We start from the raw sequence: 19,861 nt of genomic DNA on the forward strand, positions 1-19,861 counted from the left end.
TTGCTTTTTTCATCTATCAGGGGTTATGGAGACAACTTAACCACTTAGCTTATGGAGTTAACAGGGTGCCTTAGTTAGCTATTTCTAAGGACTGGCCCAGTGCTGCCCTCTTGTGGCAATTCTTAAAAAGGGCTGCCGAGAGCTATTGAAATTCAATGGGTTGTGGCACCCAGAGGACTGCAGGTAGGTATGTAGGGCTGTAGGCTCATTTTTTTCATTAATAGATATGCATGGATCATACTACCCATCTAACGAGGGAAGTTAAAAGGCATGGTAGAAAGAAAGAGCTTTGAAATGCAACCAGTATGTGAATGCTAGCTGTACTTTTATTAGTTAATCTATCAGGTAATTGAATCTCTGCTGCTGCTGCTAAGTCGCTTCAAGTCGTGTCGGACTCTGTGCGACCCCATAGACGGCAGCCCACCAGGCTCCACCATCCCTGGGATTCTCCAAGCAAGAACACTGGAGTGGGTTGCCATTGAATCTCTAGAAGCCTTTATTTCTGTGTTGGCCTCAAGGCTTAATGAAGTTTTGCCACGTAGGTGCTTTTAAGTGAGGAAATTCTGAATCTCTTCCACTTCAAGTGAATGTGCCTGGCTTCCTCTTCCAAGAAGGGATGAATTTGCTTGTGATCATCCTGGTATTTGGTGTGATAATTTTTGTTTGGTCAATATCAGTTTCAAAAATATGGGCCTTAATTTCTAAGATAAGCCTGACTGGAGGACTTGTGCTTGCATTGGAGGAAAGCTTGCTTACTGACTACTTTCTCACCTTCTAGATCTACCAAAGCCAGCTCCCCGACACAGTGCCCCGCCAGTTACCAAATCTGCTGACAATGCATTTGAGAACCCCTTCTCTAAAGATTCTTTCCACTCATCACCAGCCTCTGTAAGTACCAACTATTAGAAGCTGATATTCCAAAGTACACGCCACATAGAGTTATCACCTCCTGAATTAACCTTGCTTGTATCTTTGACGGTAAAGGACATTTGAATAAGATTTATCACTGAGAACCACTGCAGTGTAAACCTCAGCTCAAACTGGGGAAAGATTATTTTTATAGGAACTACTCTCTTGAATTTGAGAAGCAAATATCATATAGAAAAGTCCTTTGTCTCTCACTTAATCTAGCTTGGGAAAGCACTTTGAAAGAAAATTGAGCCAAAACACTATGCTTAAAAACCTTTCAAACGTTTAATTTCCTAACGCAAAATTACTGAGCTCATAAAAATAATATTTTGCATTTTGGGGGAATAAACATAATTCTGAATCTTGCTTTTGATGTAAATATTAAATATATATCCATTAGAAGCAGGAAAACACAAATCATTGTAGACCCATACAATATCTGATTAGTCTGTGACCTAAGTGATTTTTAAAGGAATCTGAGAAGTCTTAATTATAGGTATTTTCTTATCATTGTAATTACAGTTATTGACTAGGTGGTTTTGTTTCCATAGATGGCTTCTCTTCAACCCACATCATCCGATATATATAGAGATCCATTTGGAAATCCTTTTGCCTAACTTCTGTAAGTAGAAGATCCTGCTAAGCTTAGGCTTTGTAAGAAAGGGTGGCACAGAGAATAAAGGTGAAATTTTAATTTTAGAATTGGAAAGAAAAAATTCTTCTGAAATGGAGAAGTAAAAGATATGGAACACTATGCTTAACTAATTCAATAATGACTAAGCTGAGCATTTATGAATAGAGTTCTTACACATATTTAAAAAATAGTAATATACTCATGGATATAGGTTTCTGTCCTGTGTTTTTTTTTTGTTTGTTTGTTTTTTTTGTCCTGTGTTTTTAACATTTCACTTCTGTACAGAAGTAAAACTCCATATAACACATAACAGCCTTCTAGATTTTTGATCTTCATATTGAAGTGATTGCAAAGTTTCCTAGTAACTACTCAGTTTTCTATAGAAGCTTCAAATTCTGAAGGCCTTCTGAAACCACCAAAGAGGTCAGCCAAACAAATCATGATTACACTTTTGCCATCCAATTCAATATGCATTTCTTTGTGAGAGGGCCTCACAATTGGTCTGAAATTGTCTGGTGATATTAAATCTCAAAGTGGTGACAGCTTCCTATAACCCCTTGAAAGGCAAGTTCAGATGAGTCCACTGGTGGGTTTTATCCTCAGTCGGTTACTGTGTGTTACCACCTTAGACTTGGAGAAGGAAATGGCAATGCACTCCAGTATTCTGGCCTGGAGAATCTCATGGACAGAGGAACCTGGCAGGCTACAGTCCATGGGGTCGCAAGAGTCGGACACGACTTAGCCACTGAACCACCACCACCACCTTAGATTGAGATCTGGGAGTGAAGATGGGAGTGTGTTTCTTTCTCACCAGTTAGTAGAAACAACTTTATCTGATCTTAAAAGATTGCAGTTTGTGGAGGAGAAGAGGCTTATCTGCATTTTAGAGGAAGTAGGGGATAGCTGGAAGAGGAGAAAAATAGGAAGAATAAAAAGAACCCAAGCCCATTTTTTTTCCCAGTTTTGCCCCCTGGCCCCCATTCACGTGGGCCTACCAAACTCTCTCGACCCAAACTCTCTCTCAACCCACGTAGAACTTAATTACTTTAAATAGATACATATCTTAAGTCTGATACTAACAATAAGATTTGAGTTTACTTGCAGTTTGGATTATCTCCCTCACTCCACTTCTGTAATTACAGTCTTTCTGAAAATGCTTTTCCATAAAATAGGCTACAGAGTGAGATTATTGAAAAGGCAAATTCCTGGGCCCTAGCCCTGAGGAATCCCCCTTGGTGCTGAGGAAAAGCTTAATTTTAGCAAGCATCCAGATGAGTTACAATGTTAATAAAATGGTATGATATATTGAACCTTAACAGAGACTCACTCTTGGCTCCTCTCCCAGGGAGGCACCCATGAACCAAGCACAAGGAATAACATGCACTAAAAGTCTAGGAGGATTGTTTGCACCTAATTGAATTGACTAGAGTTCTCTCTGGAAGCCCTTCCTTCTTTAGGTCATGAAGGAAGGGTAATTCTAGTTAACCTGCTAAATGGTAGGTTGGGGCGTGAGTAGAAGAACTACAGTGGGACAAAATAGTTAACATTATTGAGCACTTGTGTTAATCACTTTATTACAGATTCTACATCAGTTGTTTTATCCTCTTGAATCAGTCCTAGGAGATATTATTATTAACATAGATAATGACTTAATGTTTACCACATTAAATATTCAACCCCAAAATTCTAACCATGGTTTTTTTTCTTCTCCATACTTCTCTAGGAACTTGGCATGCTGACTGTCCAGAGAAACAAAGAGGTTGGCCTTGGTAGTCAAGGACAAAGCTAATTGGCAGACAAGTCCTGACTTTTGCCCTTGTTCTAGCTTTGACATATTATCAGTTGCCTTATTTCTTGCAGCCTCTCCCACTTGTAGAATACCTTCTACTTTCTGTTTTGCTAAACTGAATCTATGGCTTTAAATAAATTAAGAACCTAAACTCACTAGCCGAATGTAAGCGAAGTAGTTTTCCTATGTGGACCCTTGTCTATTGTGACCTTAGAACCTTCTGGAACCCATGTGATCCATGTACCCTCTGGTTGGGCGATGCAGCCACCACAACCCCTCAGATCATACTGTTTTGAATAAATTTTGAAATCCCTACTGTTCATAGTGTTTGGGGGTTCTGTTTCAGAGCATTAAACCTAAAGATTGTAGAACAAGGCACCTGCTTAAATCTTGCTTCAGACCGTCACTTACAGAGCATTTTTAAAGTAAACTAGAAGCAAGTTCAATTTCTCCTTAGGAGAATCTCCTTGGAATCTGACACACCTAAGAATGTTTTTAAAGATGCAACTTTTCTTTCTGAAGATTCATTTTCTCTCAAGGGTGAGATTGTCCTTTCTCTTATCTCTTGCTAGCTATTGCAAAGGAGGGAAGAATCATTTTTTAATCTCTCCTCTTCTTTCCCCTCCAATTCTCTTTTCAGTCATTTTTGCTCCTGGGCTTCTCTCTTTCATAAACAATTGAGTTTTATGGGGCAAAAAAATCTAATGATTCACAGGTCTGAAGCCTCTATGCTCTACCTTCTCAGTAATCTCTAATCTCAGTAACTAGAGTTGCAAATGCACACAACCTTTATCCTTTCTATGGAATAAGAGGCTATCTTCTTGAGCTGAAGTTCCAGAACAGTTCACATTGAGGAAAAATTGAACTCGACTCAGAAATGAAGGACTGCATTCCTAAGAGAAGCACATCAAAGTTAAATGTGATTGTGCCAAACATGTTAGGTGCTTATTTGGGGTCATGCCAGACCTTTATCAAGTAACTGGAAAGCTTTCTTGATGCCACAGTCTCACAGTCAGAAGATAAATGGGTGGTGGGGAGGGGGGTGGATTCTGTAGAGCAAGTATTTGGTGTTATCATTAAAAATTTAATGTGTGCAGTGTTTGTCTCCTCACAATCTTGGAAACTCTTCCAGCTCATTTTCAGTCCTGTTGTTGGCACGGATCTGAAGGGTTTGTTCTTGCCATAGTGAGTTTTGTTTTATTTTGTTTATGTTGGGTTTCTAATGTGATTTATTGACCCCTAGTGCTCAGGTTCTTGTGGGTGTTAATCAACCACATACAATGTTATCTTTAGGTGGAAGAAGAGGATGACTGCTCAGGATCAAAACAAGATGGTGGCCTCACGAACCTCCATTGATTAGCCCCAAGTAGTCCAGGCTAAAGTCCTATGGTTTTATGTTGAATGGTAATAGCTGATCATGTATGGCAATGTCTGACTTTCTACTCAGTTATTATCAACAGACTTGAAATAATATTTTATATGTCTGAATACCTAAATGTGCTAAACTGGAGGCAATTATTTCTAGATAGTTTGAATTTTTGAAAGTAGACAAATTTTTTGAAACTGATGACCAGCCACACAATTGTTTTGTACATACTTATTTTCTTGTGCACTTTTCTGTATGCAAAGAAAGCTATAAATTTACTCATTTCAATAAACTGGAATGGCAGAATCTCATGTGTTACTGTCAGTTCATTTGACCCCTGCTCTGGGTTGATGTGATAGGGTCAATATATAACATATACTAGTGTAAGGTGAGCAAATGTTAATTATGACACATTCTGAATTGTCACCAAAATGAAAAAGTAGAAATCTGTGAAATAGGACCACAGGTAAATTAATATCTGATGCCTTTCAAGACTCAATTTTCCTCTCTCAGACCTATACATTCTCCTTTCCTGGGAGTTTACTGGGAGTCCAGTGGATAAGACCTATGCCAGAACAACCTCAATTATGTCTAGTATAAAAATCATTCATTAGTGAACTATTGGTTCATGCCTTTTACCCTTTCTTCCCCTGTTTTTAATTCATTGCTGTTTGACTTCATCAAAACACAGCTCTGTGGACTGGTTCAAGCTTCTGTAAGCTACTTAGAAGAGCTTCTAAGTTTCTAAGTCAGGTGGGCAAGCTTATGGTCAAATGTCTTTAGCACTAGGACACTCTTAAACACTCTCCCTTATTAAAAAAAAAAAAAAAAAAAAAAAAAATGCATTCAAGGCTCTCATTCATTTCAAGACCTAGAGCAACAAAACAGATGACCCCAAAGCAGACACTGCTTGAGTGTAGAAGTCTTGGTGTTAAACTTGACATCTTCAGGTAATCAGATGAACTTGATGGAATAAGTGTCTTTGATTGGCATTTATTGTTCTGGGATATTTGATAGTACTGCCTTACCTTTCCTTTTAACTGAAACATTTGATCTGTTTCTGAGTAGAATATAGAGAAACAGACTCCACGCGTAAGCAGTTTCCAGTAAACCACAGATGAGCTGGAAAGGGCTGCTGATAAGAATATGTTGCACAAATTACACAGTGTATCCAAATGCTCTGCAGTTTATCTAACCCACTGAACCTGTGTGATATTTCCATGTGGTTTAAGCAAGCTCTTGCCAAAGGTTTATCCTTGTTCATGTGTACAAGGGGATGACATTCACTTCAGTGCAGTAGTAACTACTGTTAACCAAGCAGAGGGAGGTGCCTCCTGAAGTGTCCCTGTGAAGTGGAAACAGACCTCTTTAGAGTCTCTTAGTAGCAGCAGTAGCTTCCTTGGTAGCTCAGTTGGTAAAGAATCCGCCTGCAATGCAAGAGACCCCGGTTTGATTCCTGGGTCAGGAAGATCCCCTGGAAAAGGGATAATCTACAACTCCAGTATTTTGGGCTTTCCTGGTGGCTCAGATGGTAAAGAATCCGCCTGCAATGCCGGATTCAATGCCTGTGTTGGGAAGATGCCCTGGAGGAGGGAATGGCAACCCATTCTAGTATTCTTGTCTGGAGAATCCCCATGGACAGAGCAGCCTGGTGGGCTACAGTCCATGGGGTTGCAGAGAGTCAGACACGATGGAGTGACTAAGCACAGCACAGTAGCAGTGGTGTTTACACCTGGAAGCCGGGAATTCAATTTTTACGGTAAAACTGTTATCCTTGGGAGAGGGTTTCATTGAAGCATCACATAAATCTAAGCTAAAAGCTGAATTTTAACAGCCAATATGCCTTCCAATCTCTCACACATAAGCAATACAAAGAGAGAAGGTATTAATTTTCTCAAAATAATCTTGCATTTGTGAAGTACTTTACCACTTACACAATATAACTTCATTCTCTTGCCACTGTAATTCAGCAAGATGGGATCTATTACTGTTCCAGCTCATCTGAGAATGGCATTGTGCTTTAAAATGGCTACAATCTGCTTCAATTCTTTAAGTGAGTGGTTTCCATGGTATATTACTGTAAAACTGTGTCTTAACTACCTTTACTATAGAAGTCGGTAAAGCTGAAAGCTTGATCTCCCAGCCTCACTTGTTCCTAGCAGTGGTCACCTGACCATATTCTGGCTATTGAGGTCTTATTCAGCTATATAGGGAGATCTTTTCAGTCAGTGGTTTCAAATTCCTCCATCAAAGTATTAGCACTGTGTCTCAAGAACCAGAGTGTGATTCTGTGTCTTTCCTGTGCTGACAGCAGGGAGGGGAAAGAATAGAGGATGTAGCTAACTCAGGCATTTGGTTGACCCTGCAATAAACTGATGAGTGAGGACTCTGACCCGTATTCCTGGAATGGGTTCAATATGAAGTCTCCTAGTGAAAGACAAGAGCTCCCCAACAGTCCTTGGTAAATATTTAAGCTATTGTAACCTTTGCAGGAGATTGCTAAATAATAAAATGCTAGATTATTGCTGGGAAATGTTATATTTTAACAAACTCCCTTCTGTTCAACTAAGTCTCATGTTCTAAGTTGTTATGCCAGTTGTGGACACACACAGGCTGTGGTGGCAGCAGCCCTCTTAGTGGGTCCTAATACAGTAGTGCTGATGAACAAGGCTCAGCCTGTATCCTCTCACTCAGTGAGGGACTTAGCCCCTCATTCGCTCTTGCTTCTCTGAATGTGCTTAATTACTAGACCTCTGCTGCTGCTGCTAAGTCGCTTCAGTCGTGTCCGACTCTGTGTGACCCCAAAGACGGCAGCCCACCAGGCTCCCTTGTCCCTGGGATTCTCCAGGCAAGAATACTGGAGTGGGTTGCCATTGCCTTCTCCAACCTCTACCATGTGCTAAAGATCATACAAGTGCCAGTCTCCAGGGAGACAACCGTGGTGGCTACTCAGTGGCAAAGAAACCAGGCTTCTGTCATGACCAAAGATGACGTGGTTATACAAGAAAAGAAAAAAAACAACTCACCTCTGAAAGTCTTCATGACTGAGTTTTCCCTAACATTGGTTGTGGAGTTTTCTGTCAATTCATTTTTATTTGCTTGACTTCAGTTCAGTTAATTTCAGTGCAGTTGCTCAGTCATGTCCAACTTTTTGCAACCCCATGGACTGCAGCACGCAAGGTTTCCCTGTCCATCATCAACTCCCGGAGCCTACTCAAACTCATGTCCATTGGGTTGGTGATCCCATCCAACCATCTCATCCTCTGTCGTCCCCTTCTCCTCCCACCTTCAATCTTTCCCAGCATCAGGGTCTTTTCCCGTCAGATGGCCAAAATATTGGAGTTTCAGCTTCAGCATTAGTCCTTCCAATAAATATTCAGGACTGATTTCCTTTACAATGGACTGGTTGGATCTCCTTGCAGTTCAAGGGACTCTCAAGAGTCTTCTCCAACACCACAGTTCAAAAGCATCAATTCTTCAGCGCTCAGCTTTCTTTATAGTCCAACTCTCACATCCATACATGACTACTGCAAAAACCATAGCTTGAACTAGACAGACAAAGGTCCATCTTGTCAAAGCTATGGTGGGAAAGATTCTTTTCTTGTATAACCACATCATCTTTGGTTATGACAGAAGCCCGGTTTCTTTGCCACTGAGTAGCCACCACGACCAGTGAACCTGGTTCACTGAGTCTTGATGGTGGAAACAAGAGGGCTAAAAACAGGAGGAACTGCCTCTTTCTGATGAAAGACCTTGGGCAAGGCAGGCAGTTTATGGTCCTTATGTCCACTCATAATGAACAGACAATAGTAATGGAAAGGCTCATAGTGGCTAAAATTAATAGGGGTTATTTTTTTCCTATAAAAGTCTAGACTGATGGCTGCTGATGTTGCCTCAGCAACTCAACAAGACCCTCAAGGACACAGACTCTTAACTTTTCACTCCAACTTTTGTAGCTTTGGCTTTCTGTTCTTCAGTTTGTTTCTTAATGGTCACAAGATGGCTGTGTAGCTCTTGAGTGGGATGTTAACCATTCAAGGAGAGCAAAAGTGAAAAGGTGGTGCAGTCAATATCTGCTCCTCATACCAAGCATTTCAGTTTTCCCCAAGGCTTTCTAGTGGACTGCAACTATGGCTCCATTGGTCAGAATGTGGTCACATGGTCACTGTGAGGTGCAAGGGAGGCTGGGAAACCATGTTTTTAGCTCTACCAGAATGGCAAACCACTCCAGTATTCTTGCCTGGAGAATCTTACGGACAGAGGAGCCTGGAGGGGGCTACAGTCCATGGGGTTGCAAAGAGTCAGATATGACTGAACAACTGAGCGCAGAACATGGTAAAGGGAGTTAAGGAAGAGGCAGCACTGGCTGTTTCAGTTCGTGAGCCCCAGGGCAAAATACAAATGGAGGAATCTCCATTGTTCAAAGCAGGGCAAAAGCGCTATTAAAGGCAGTAAAATATAAAGCTCTCTCCTTTCTTATGAAATCTCTCTTAATATGATGTATTTTGTTTGCCATTTAATGTTGTTCTAAGTAAAGAAAAATTAAAATGTTAAAATATTAGTATGAATTTTACCTATAATCTTTAATTCATATGTGGAATCACTGAAATTATACAATTTATATTTCATAAGTCATATATGCACATGTTGCTATTGGTCAGTCCCTCAGTCATGTCCAACTCTTTGTGACCCCATGGACTGCAGCACGCCCAGCTTCCCGTCCTTCACTATCTCCTGGAATTTGCTCAAACTCATGTCCGTTGAGTCAGTGATGCCATCCAATCATCTCATCCTCTGTCGCCCCTTCTCCTCCTGCCCTCTTTTGCGTCCATTTCATTCCTACCAGAACCATTAGAAACACTGCACAAAATTAGCTCGATTGTCTTTAATTCACTTCTTGATACATGTATATCTCACCAGCATATCTCGCTTATGAGTAAAACAGACAGAAGAAAAGAAACCAAGTGTTGCCCTATCTTTTTCCTTCCTTCTATATTGTTGCTTTCAGTGTTCAGTTCAGTTCAGTCATGCAGTTGTGTCTCACTCTTTGCGACCTCATGGACTGCAGCATGCCAGGCTTCCCTGTCCATCACCAGCTCCCGGAACTTACTCAAAACAAACTCTTGTCAATAGAGTCGGTGATGCCATCCAACCATCACTTGCAGCATTACATGGATGCTAATGCACAGAAGGAACACTAGTAATAAAGTGTTCCTTTATTGATGTTTCCTGGTCATTTGTGGAGTTTTGTGTGTGGAAAATCCCATGGACAGAGAAGTCCATAGGGTTGCAGAGTCAGACATGACTGAACACGCATGCAGGTGTGTGTTGGAAGCAAGTTCTGGTTCAGAGTGTGACCTCTCAGGGCTGTCAGTGTCACCTAGCCCCCACCCTCACTTAACCCCCCACTTACTCAGTCTTAAACATAATGTGTGTTATGTCTCACCTTATACTCACTTTTACTTTGATTCACTGAACTCCACACATCATAAATCCACTTGAATCCTTGAATCCTATGCTCACAGGGCAACATAAACACTGTGCAAATGGGGCGCCATGGAAGGAGGAGTGCACAGTGCATATTTCTTCTGCTTGTGCACATGTTCCACTTTACATCAAACTTAACTTTCAACACAAGAGTCCCAACATAAAATTCAGAATTTCAAGATGGCAGCCGCCGGAGCATTAAACCAAGCCTGAGGCCTGCCCAAGTGCTGAGCCCTGGGCTAGCTCACATGGTCTTGAAGCCAGTCCTGGCCAGAGAGCTTAGAAATGGATGACGGATTAGCTAATGTGCTTCCCACAAGCCTGGGTCATTGTTTAACCCCAAGTTGGCTGACCTCCCAAGGCAGGTGGTGGCAGTCTTTGACTCCACAACACCCTAAGGGCAGAAGAGAAGCACTTTCAGAGAGCATATTCAGCAAAGTTAATGGTGAGGCACTTTAACTAGCAGCTAGAAGCTAAAGAATGCAGAGGACTAGTCTCTGTGAGTTAATACCAGGAGGTTACCAAACAGAATCAAATAGAAGGGGGCGGGGAACTACAAGTCTCTGCGTGGGAGGCTTTAATGCTAATACAAACCTAATTTGAACTCACAGGGATGTGCCATTTCAGTTGAAGGGATCCTGCGGGGAGGACTGTGAAAATCCTGAGTAATTGCTTTCTAAACGGCTTTACAGTTCTTCATTTTACTTCACTGCAAGCACAACACTGCCAGACTTGAAAAGCAAGAGGAGTGGATTCAGGGATGGTCCACAGAAGTCATGGAATGATAACAGCAAACACCTACCCAGCATTTATCACAGGCAGAAGCTCTTCTGAGAGTATAACAATAAACAATTTAATTTCATGTTAATTCTATGACGTGGGCTGCTGCTACTGACTGCAAACATTTCCTAGAAAAGGACACTGAGGCACAAAGAACTTGAGTCATTGCCCAAAGTCACATAGCCAGTAAGTGGCTGAAGTGGAAACCCAACCCTGGGCCGAGTGTCCTTGCACTGAACCTCGAGTTAACCACTCCACTCCCTCCAAAAACTGGTGTCATTGTCTTTAGACTGGTGTGTCTTATGTTTACCCAGACCGTATTCTTTCTCCAGTATTTCTCTCCTCTTCCATGTCGTATAACCAAGATGCTTACAAAATTGAATGAAAAAAAAATTTTTTTTAATTCCATTTTTTCCTTTGGCTCTTTCAGAGCTCATTTTTGGGATAAAATAAATTATCACTTCAAAGTGTAAATTTTCTGGCTGTTACAAATGCAACAACCATCTTAACCTCATGCTCAGTTTATTCTAATTCAGATATTTCCCATCAGCATGTTGAAGTATTTTTAATCAGACTGCTCACAGTGAATGATGAGTTATGAGTAATATTCTTCCAATTTCTTCTACATTGAAAATAGCAAACTCTCCTGCATCATCTCATGGTCAGACCAGGTGCATGGTTCACAGTCAGTTAAGAAAGCTGTTCACACAAGTTCACACATTTTATAATAGGACTACTGTTATAAAATTGCACAACTGTTTTACAACCCAGCGTCCAGTTAATGTATCGTGTTCTTCGTGAAGTGGATCAAAGCTATGGGTTGATGACAGGTGGTTTAATTATTCTTTCTTTACAGTGCTTTCTTATTCTCTCCTCCTTAGTTCTTCAGTGGTGGCAACTTTCTTCATCTTCTAATTTGATAAACACAAACTCTAGACTTATAGAGAATGGAAACTAACCAGGTGAACTCAAAGCAGGGAGATTTCTTACAGTCCATCAACGAGTCATACAAAATCCCAAGACAAGGAAAAGTTCAAGTCAGCAGAGAGGGAAAAAATGAAGACAATGCTGGACGAGAAACAAGATGAAGTTCCTGACTTAAATCATCTATAGCTATGGACTAGCCCCATCCCTAGAGAAGAAGGATTAGTAAAACATGTCTAGACAAGACAAAATTTTGCTTACACTATATTTAGGTGCTTCCCTGGTGGCTCAGATGGTAAAGACTCTGCGTGCAATGCAGAAACCTGGGTGGGATCCCTGGATTGGTAAGATCCCCTGGAGAAGGAAAAAGCAACCCACTCCTGTATTCTTGCCTGGAAAATTCCATGGACAGAGAAGCTGAGGGGCTACAGTGCATGGGGTCGCAAAGAGTCAGACATGATTGAGGGTCTAACACTTTCAGTCAAGTGCAGAAAGAAAAATGTATCCACATTCTTTTGTCTCTTCTTTCCTTCCTTTCTTTCTCCTTCCCTCCATTCCTTTCCTCCTTCCTTTATTCCTATGAATCTGGTCTTCCTTACAAGTCTCCACTCTCCTGGATGCAGAGTTGGGTCCTAGAACCTCAATCCAGTCCTTAGGGTTTCTGTGCTAGGTAACACTATCTCTTTCTCATACGTACACAGTGTTTTAGATTTCTTCCCCTTCTTCCTGCTCCTCTCCATGATGCTGTTTAGTTTTCTGGGAGGTGTGAAAGGAGGTGTTGAGAAAGAAGTTTAGACCCTCAGGTAGGTCCTTAAACAATCTTCCTTCCAATATTCACAGCATTTATCTCATCTACCTCGGCACTAACATCTTGGTATCTGTAGCTAGAATTTTTGACTGAAGAATGTCGGATCTGTTCTTCTTCATGAAATTGGGGGAGTCTACAGGACCTGGTGGACCACCCTGCTGCCTGGACCCTCACCTTGGCCCTCACTGATGCTGACTCCTGAGATCTGACTGTAAATGCCTTCCTAACCCTTCTCTCAGCTCCAGAGTCACTCTGTCCTTGACACAGCAAGCCTGACACTACCCACCTCATCCCTCCTCAGGACATGCATGCATGCATGTGAAGTCACTTCAGTCGTGTCCGACTCTGTGCGACCCTATGGACTGACTGTAGCCCCCTAGGCTCCTCTGCCCATGTGGATTCTCCAGGCAAGAATACTGGAGTGGATTGCCATGCCCTCCTCCAGGGGCTCCTCCTCAGGACAAAGGGGAACAAATATCCACTGTGACACATGGCAGTCAAAGAAACTTAGGAAGCCAGATCTGTCGCTCCTTCTCTGCTCAAACATACAGCACAAATACTTTTATTTCAAGTTAGCTTTTTGCCCCAAACTGAGAAAGTCTGGAAGTTGTTCTCCAGAGTTCAAAATGGCAAGGACTGAAGCATCTGTCTTTGACCTCAACTTGCTTAACATATTGGCCTCATTGTGGCCTGAAATAGTGACTCAGAGCTCACATCTCCAAGCCTGGTCCTCTCACTTCTAGTTCTTTCCTTCTTATAATCTTTGAGGAACAGCATTCTCTGTACTATCGGCTGTGCTGTCCACAGTGCTTTGATATTCACAGGTAATCAATTGCTTCTGTATTTCACCATCCTCCCTGGGCATGCCTCGGTGTTCAGTCCTGAAATTGTGAAGTCTCAAGAAAGCATACTTTTATTTATTTATTTATTTTTAAGAAAGCATACTTTTAAAATAGAAAATGAAAGAGAATTTAAGATTTGCAAAGCATCATCCCTTATTCTATTTACCTGGGTTTACATACTGTTAACTAATGAGTCTGTATATAGTTTGGTCCTCAAATACTAGTTCCTTTTTGTCAAAGTCTCAGGTTCCAAAGCCAAATATATAAATACCTGAAACAAATGAAATCAACTGATCATTAAGTAACTATAAAATAACTATGAAGTAACTGCTTAACATTTCATACACTATCAGAATAGTAAGGCAATAAAAGACAAAGATGACTTTGAGATATAGAAACAGAAAAGCAGGGGAATGGTGACTCATTAATGAAATAGGGAATATAAGAAGAACTTCCTTGACAGGGACAGGGCAAGAAGTATGCATTTGACTCTAGACATGACAAGTTCAACTTAACACAAATTAAAATCCTTTTCTTAGAAGTACTTGTTAAGCTGGAAAGTAGCACAATACATTTTACGTCTTTTAAAATGGTCGCTTCCAGATATCTATACTTTCAAAACAAGAACCCAGAAGATTTTGGTAAAGGAGCTTCAACAGACCACCTTTTGAGACTTCTGGTTCCAACAGACCACCTCTGGAGACTGCTGGTTCTAAATGATGGGTGTAACCTTAAGAGTAGATAAGAAAAGTAGGTGGAGATTGAGGAAAGAAGGAGAATCGTAGCATCTGCTGGATGGATAAGGAGCATCTGGTAGTAGCATCTGATGGACGAGGGAGTTGCTGTTCAGTCACTAATTCGTGTCTGACTCTTTGTGACCCCAAGGACCGTAGCTCGCCAGACTTCCCTGACCTTCAAGGCAGAGGAGTTAACGAATGAGACGTGGAAGAACCGGCAATGCTGTGTCGTAAAAGCCAAAGAAGCAGAGAACTTTCGGGCAATGCTGTGTCGTAAAAGCCAAAGAAGCAGAGAACTTTCGGGCATAAGAGCAGCCAGTAAGGTCAAATGCTTCTATGAGACAAAGACAGGGCCAAAAAAATGTACCTCAGATTCAGCAATATGGAGGTCTTTAGTGGAGTAAAAGGCAGGCTGCAACAAACTGAAGGTAAAGGAAGACCATGTGGTAAAAAGACACGGGTTCAATCCCTGGGTCGGAAAGGTCTCCTGGAGGAGGAAATGGCAACCCACTCCAGTATTCTTGCCTGGGAAATCTCATGTACCTTGAGGACCAAGAAGATCTTGGCAGGCTACAGTCCAGGGAATTGCAAAGATCTGGACCCAACTGAGCACAAGACCAGACGAATTAGAATAGTACCAACAGAACTGATGAGGTGGTAGGAAAAGCCTAAGATTCATCAAGTTCAAATTCCAACTACTCAGCACTGAGGGTGGGTGATGCTGGACAAATGAGGTTATCTCAGTGAAGCTCAGCTTCCTCAACTGTAAAATGGGTTATCTTGAGGATTACATGAGATGACACATACACAACCTGGCACATTAGAGAAGTTTCATAAACATTTATTCATCCTGTTCTTTGGAAGCCACCAAGTGTTACCAAATTTAAAATGTTATCATTTTCATTTCTCTGGTCCAATGCATCACGATGCCTCATTTCCTTGAGATTCACATGGGAACACAAATCTCATTTCAAAAAATGTCTGATACATGATAGCTGTTAAGGGCAAAGAAGAGTTAAAAATGCTACAGAAATGTAAGACACACTATATTTTTATAATTATTATTAATACAGTACGTTATTATTATACTTTGCCACTCCCATTACTTTGCTTCATTACATTTTTCCTGAACCATAGGGGAAAAAATAGCTTCTACAGAGCAATTCAATATTTAAACCAGTCAGCTAAGAAATACCCCTATCTATTTCCACCTCCAGTGAGTCAGTCTCCAAGGAGAGAGGTGACTTTTCAGTCTCCTGCGGCTGCTTAGTCACTTCAGTCATGTCTGACTCTGTGCAACCCTATGGACTGTAGCCTGCCAGGCTACTCTGTCCATGGATTCTTTAGTCAGGAGTACTGGAGCGGGTTGCTATGCCCTCCTCCAGGGGATCTTCCCAACCCAGGGATCGAACCAGCATCTCTTAGGTCTCAAGAATTGGCAGGTGGATTCTTTACCAATAGCACCACCTGGGAATCCCTTTCAATCTCCAGTTACATCTAATTGATCAGTCAATTATCACAAAGTCTAATCAATTAGCTTTAAGTCTAATTAGCATAAAGCATCATTCTACCATGCCTGCTTCCAAGACCTTCTTTCCACAAATATCCTGGCAGGGTTCAGAGAGGCCATGTAAGAGAGGGGGCTCAGCACTCCTCCATTATATCTGAAAGATTTACACTATATCTACATACAGCCCACTTGTCGTTAGCAAGTATTCCCAAGCAGAGTCCTTTGGGCAAAATTTATTCATCAATGTAGTTACAAGTGTCATCACACACGTTGAATTGCCTCATTACTTAGCAATTCTACAAGATCTACATATTGACCATGTAAATTATCTACACAGCAGACTCGGGAACTGATGAAATTAATCCCATTAGAAAGCTCTTGCTCTGTATAAAAAAGAAAATAAAATTTTTAAAAGAGGGGGCAGGAAATGGTGATGAAAATAGTTAACTCTTACTCTAGATAAGATAATAGAGAAGATGCAAAAGGTAGGCAGTACTGGAAAACCAGGTCCCCAACTCTACTCTCTGTTTTGCCGGCCTTGGTATGTACTAATGTTTGAAATTTGCCTATTTTTAATTAATGAATACTTATGAAGTCCCTTTGTTCTGTGCTGTGCTTAGTTGCTCAGTCATGTCTGACTCTTTGTAACCCCATGAACTGTAGCCCACCAGGGTCCTCTGTCCATGGAGGTTCTCCAGGTAAGAATACTGGAGTGGGTTGCCATGCCCTCCTCCAGGGGATCTTCCCAACCCAGGAGTCAAACTAGGGTCTCCTGCATTGAAGGCGGATTCTTTATCAGCTGAGCTACCAGGGAAACCCATGAAGTCCCCTTAAGTGTCAGCAAAACTTTTAAACATCAATAACATATTGTATCTCCTGTGTTTTTTCTCAAGGTGATCATTCAAAATCTCAACACTGGTCACACATTTGAATGACCCAGCAAAATTTAAAAAATACTGATGAAAGACAACCCCAGTGGTGCAGTGGATAAGAATCCACCTGTCAATGCAGAGGACATGGGTTCAATCCCTGGTCCAGGAAGATTCCACATGTCATGGAACAACTAAGGCTGTGTGCCACAACTCCTGAGCCTGTGCTCTCAGCAAGAGAAGCCCAAGCACCAGAATGAAGAGTAGCCCCCTCTTGCCACAACTAGAGAAAGCCCAAGCAAAGCAACAAAGACCTAGCACAGCCAAATATAAATAAAATTTTAAAAAATACTGATGCAGGGTCCCATCCTGGATCAATTATTAGTATCAGGTGGGAGTGGGCTGCCATCAGTGTTTATTCACAGGTCCCCCAAGTCATTCTCTTATGCAACCAGTGTTTTAAAAGCAACTGTGATATCCCCCTTCTCCAGTACTTCCAAAATAGCCTGCCCTTTTCACAAGTTCTGAAGAATGTGAAAATGAGGGGAAAAAATTCTTTCTGATGGGTTGGAGCAAGTAATTCCATCTTAGAATCTATCTTGCTGATAGGTGTGCTTCTTAGATAAAGACACCATGTCCTTATGAAAGACACTGGAAAGGCCTTAGGGAACGTACCTGGATTCTTCCAAATGACTCAGTTCACTTATAAAAAGATGTCGGTTTGTAAATGCATTTTACGATCTGTCCATGTGGAAATACCATACAGTTCATCCTCAGAGGGCAACAGCTATGTCTGTAACTGTTTCTAGTCAGTGCAATTCTTTTACTAATTTTGAGTTTCTGCCATTATAAGAATTATCCACAGACCTTTTTCCTCCAAATTACAGTCCCCCATGATCCCTCCCAGAGTCTCTGAAAATGCGAACCACTGGAGTTGTCTGTTGGGTTTTTGTTTTCAACACATCTCAGCCATTTAGCAGTCATGGGCTTCTCGCTTGAATATACAATTGATAAATATACTCTTGGCCAAAACGGTAGGCCCCAAGTTACGAAATGACTCTCCTTTGATTGGACTTTGGCACCCAGGAAGCCCAATTCTAAAGAAATCCTGAGCAAAAGCAAACAATAATTGTTCCCCAGTCCTTTGCAAATTAGTGTCTTCCAGGAACTGTCTGGGCATTCCACTCCGGGAGCTAGCTCGCTAGTGCAAATGTCTGCCGGCCAGAGGTTCGCCTTTGCAATATGCATTCTAGAAATAAGTCTCCTGAGAGCGGGGCCCACTCCCAGGTGAGTCACTTTTCTCTCTGTCTCTGGAATTTCCCTGCGGGCTTTGCCATTTCAGAGTCTGCTTCTATAGCAGCGAAGTAGGTAAAATTTTTCACTCACATTAAGGTATGGAACCAGAGAATCTAAACTTTGAAAAAGAAAGAGAAAAAGCTCAGGTATGTCTTTCAGAGTTTTTCCAGGAAACCTGCTGCCATTTCCAGGGATTTCTTTTAAACAAGGTATTTAAATGTTAAGGCTGAGATATTCTTCAAATACTGGACTTAAGAAACAAAGCTGGTTTTTACTAGGATATAATAAACCTGGGTTTATCAGTTTCTAGGGGGCTTCCCTGGTGGCTCAGCGGTAAAGAATCCGCCTGCAAAGCAGGAAATGCAGGTTTGATCCCTTGGTTGGGAAAATCCCCTGGAGGAGGGCATAGCAACCCACTCCAGTATCCTTGCCTGGAGAATTCCATGGACAGAGGAGCCTGGTGGTCTAGTCCACTGGGTCGCAAATGACTACCACATATGCACACATCAGTATCTAGGGTCTGAGAAGTTTAAGCAAATAAATCTCTCCCTCACTCTGCCTCCATGTCTGCTGCTGCTGCTGCTAAGTCGCTTCAGTTGTGTCCGACTCTGTGCGGCCCCATAGACGGCAGCCCACCAGGCTCTCCCATCCCTGGGATTCTCCAGGCAAGAATATTGGAGTGGGTTGTTGTTTCCTTCTCCAATGCATGAAAGTGAAAAGTGAAAGGGAAGTCGCTCAGTCGTGTTCGACTCTTAGCCACCCCATGGACTGCAGCCCACCAGGCTCCTCCATCCATGGGATTTTCCAGGCAAGAGTACTGGAGTAGGGTGCCATTGCCTTCTCTGGCCTCCATGTCTAACACTCTCAATAATTGGCTACATCCTGCCTTTGCCTCCACACCAGGCAGAGGTTGGCCAATTTCCTTCTCTTCCTTGACATCCCAAGAGGTATCCAGAGGCATACATTTTGTCCTTAGGTTTAGGGGAGTGTTTTCTTCCATTCAGGAAGAATCACCATGGTGCAGACCTGTAAGCCAGGCTTCCAGCAAAGACACTTCTCTTCTTTTGCTCTGATCCTAATTGGGAACAGGAAGCCCGTTCCAAGCCAATCCAGAAAATAAACCAACCGAACAAGATGTGCTTATTGACCATCTATGTTGTAATTCAGAATGGTTAGAGAACACACAGTCCTGTGTCATCTGATACAGCATGATCCCACCTGGTGACAGTATTAAAATATCCCACCCTTTGACAATACAGCCTGGGGAAATCAACTACACTGTCCCTCTGCCCGATGTGACTGTGACCTGTATTCAATTTCCCTTCAGTCATATGGCTCAGTGGTGGTGTTCAGACGCTCAATTATGTCCAACTTTTTGCCACCCCATGAACTATATAGCTCACCAGACTCCTCTATCCATAGGATTCTCCAGGCAAGGATACTGGAATGGGTTGCCAGTTCCTTCTCCAGGGGATCTTCCTGACCCTGGAGGGAATGAACTCAGGTCCCCTGCATTGGCAAGTGGATTCTTTACCACTGAGCCACCTGGGAAGCCCATTTGACTCTCAGGTTCACCAATCTGGGTGCTGGTGCCCATCTCAAGCACATCACTGCCTCTCTCCCAGCTGCCGTGGAGACTACAATTCTGTTTGGGGCCCATCAGACATGTGGAGCTTGCTCACACGGCTGCATCTTCCAGGAGGGGACACACAGACATGCTACACAGACCAGCCCATGCTTGGGGGGAATGCTTCACCAGGCTTTCCTTTATCCCATCACTACCTCTTCTCATATTATCTAAGAAGCATTATTTGCATTTACTAGACATCAGGTACAAAGGGGTTTGAGGAAGCCAGTTACTGAAAGTTGTTTTAGCCCTCTTGTACTTACCCTGACCCTTTCTTAAGTTA

At 42.0% G+C, this 19,861-nt stretch overlaps 2 protein-coding genes across 4 annotated transcripts in view; both read left to right on the plus strand.

Annotated features, from left to right (window-relative positions):
• Positions 1-3,648, plus strand: part of DAB2 (DAB adaptor protein 2) — a 58,930-nt gene extending 55,282 nt beyond the window's left edge. For all 3 annotated transcript variants that reach the window (XM_005889710.2, XM_070357613.1, XM_070357614.1), the window contains 3 exons: positions 779-888; positions 1,461-1,531; positions 3,267-3,648. In XM_005889710.2, the coding sequence (XP_005889772.1) occupies positions 779-888; positions 1,461-1,526 (176 nt within the window). In that variant the 3' untranslated portion in view covers positions 1,527-1,531; positions 3,267-3,648. The remainder of the gene's footprint in view (positions 1-778; positions 889-1,460; positions 1,532-3,266) is intronic.
• A 14,217-nt stretch (positions 3,649-17,865) lies between these two features.
• The window catches only part of C9 (complement C9), a 61,849-nt gene continuing 59,853 nt past the window's right edge, over positions 17,866-19,861 (plus strand). The window contains exon 1 of the mRNA XM_070357839.1: positions 17,866-17,942. Within this exon, the coding sequence (XP_070213940.1) occupies positions 17,866-17,942 (77 nt within the window). The remainder of the gene's footprint in view (positions 17,943-19,861) is intronic.

Source organism: Bos mutus, chromosome 20 (assembly GCF_027580195.1).
Source record: "Bos mutus isolate GX-2022 chromosome 20, NWIPB_WYAK_1.1, whole genome shotgun sequence".
Classification (NCBI taxonomy): Eukaryota; Metazoa; Chordata; class Mammalia; order Artiodactyla; family Bovidae; genus Bos; species Bos mutus.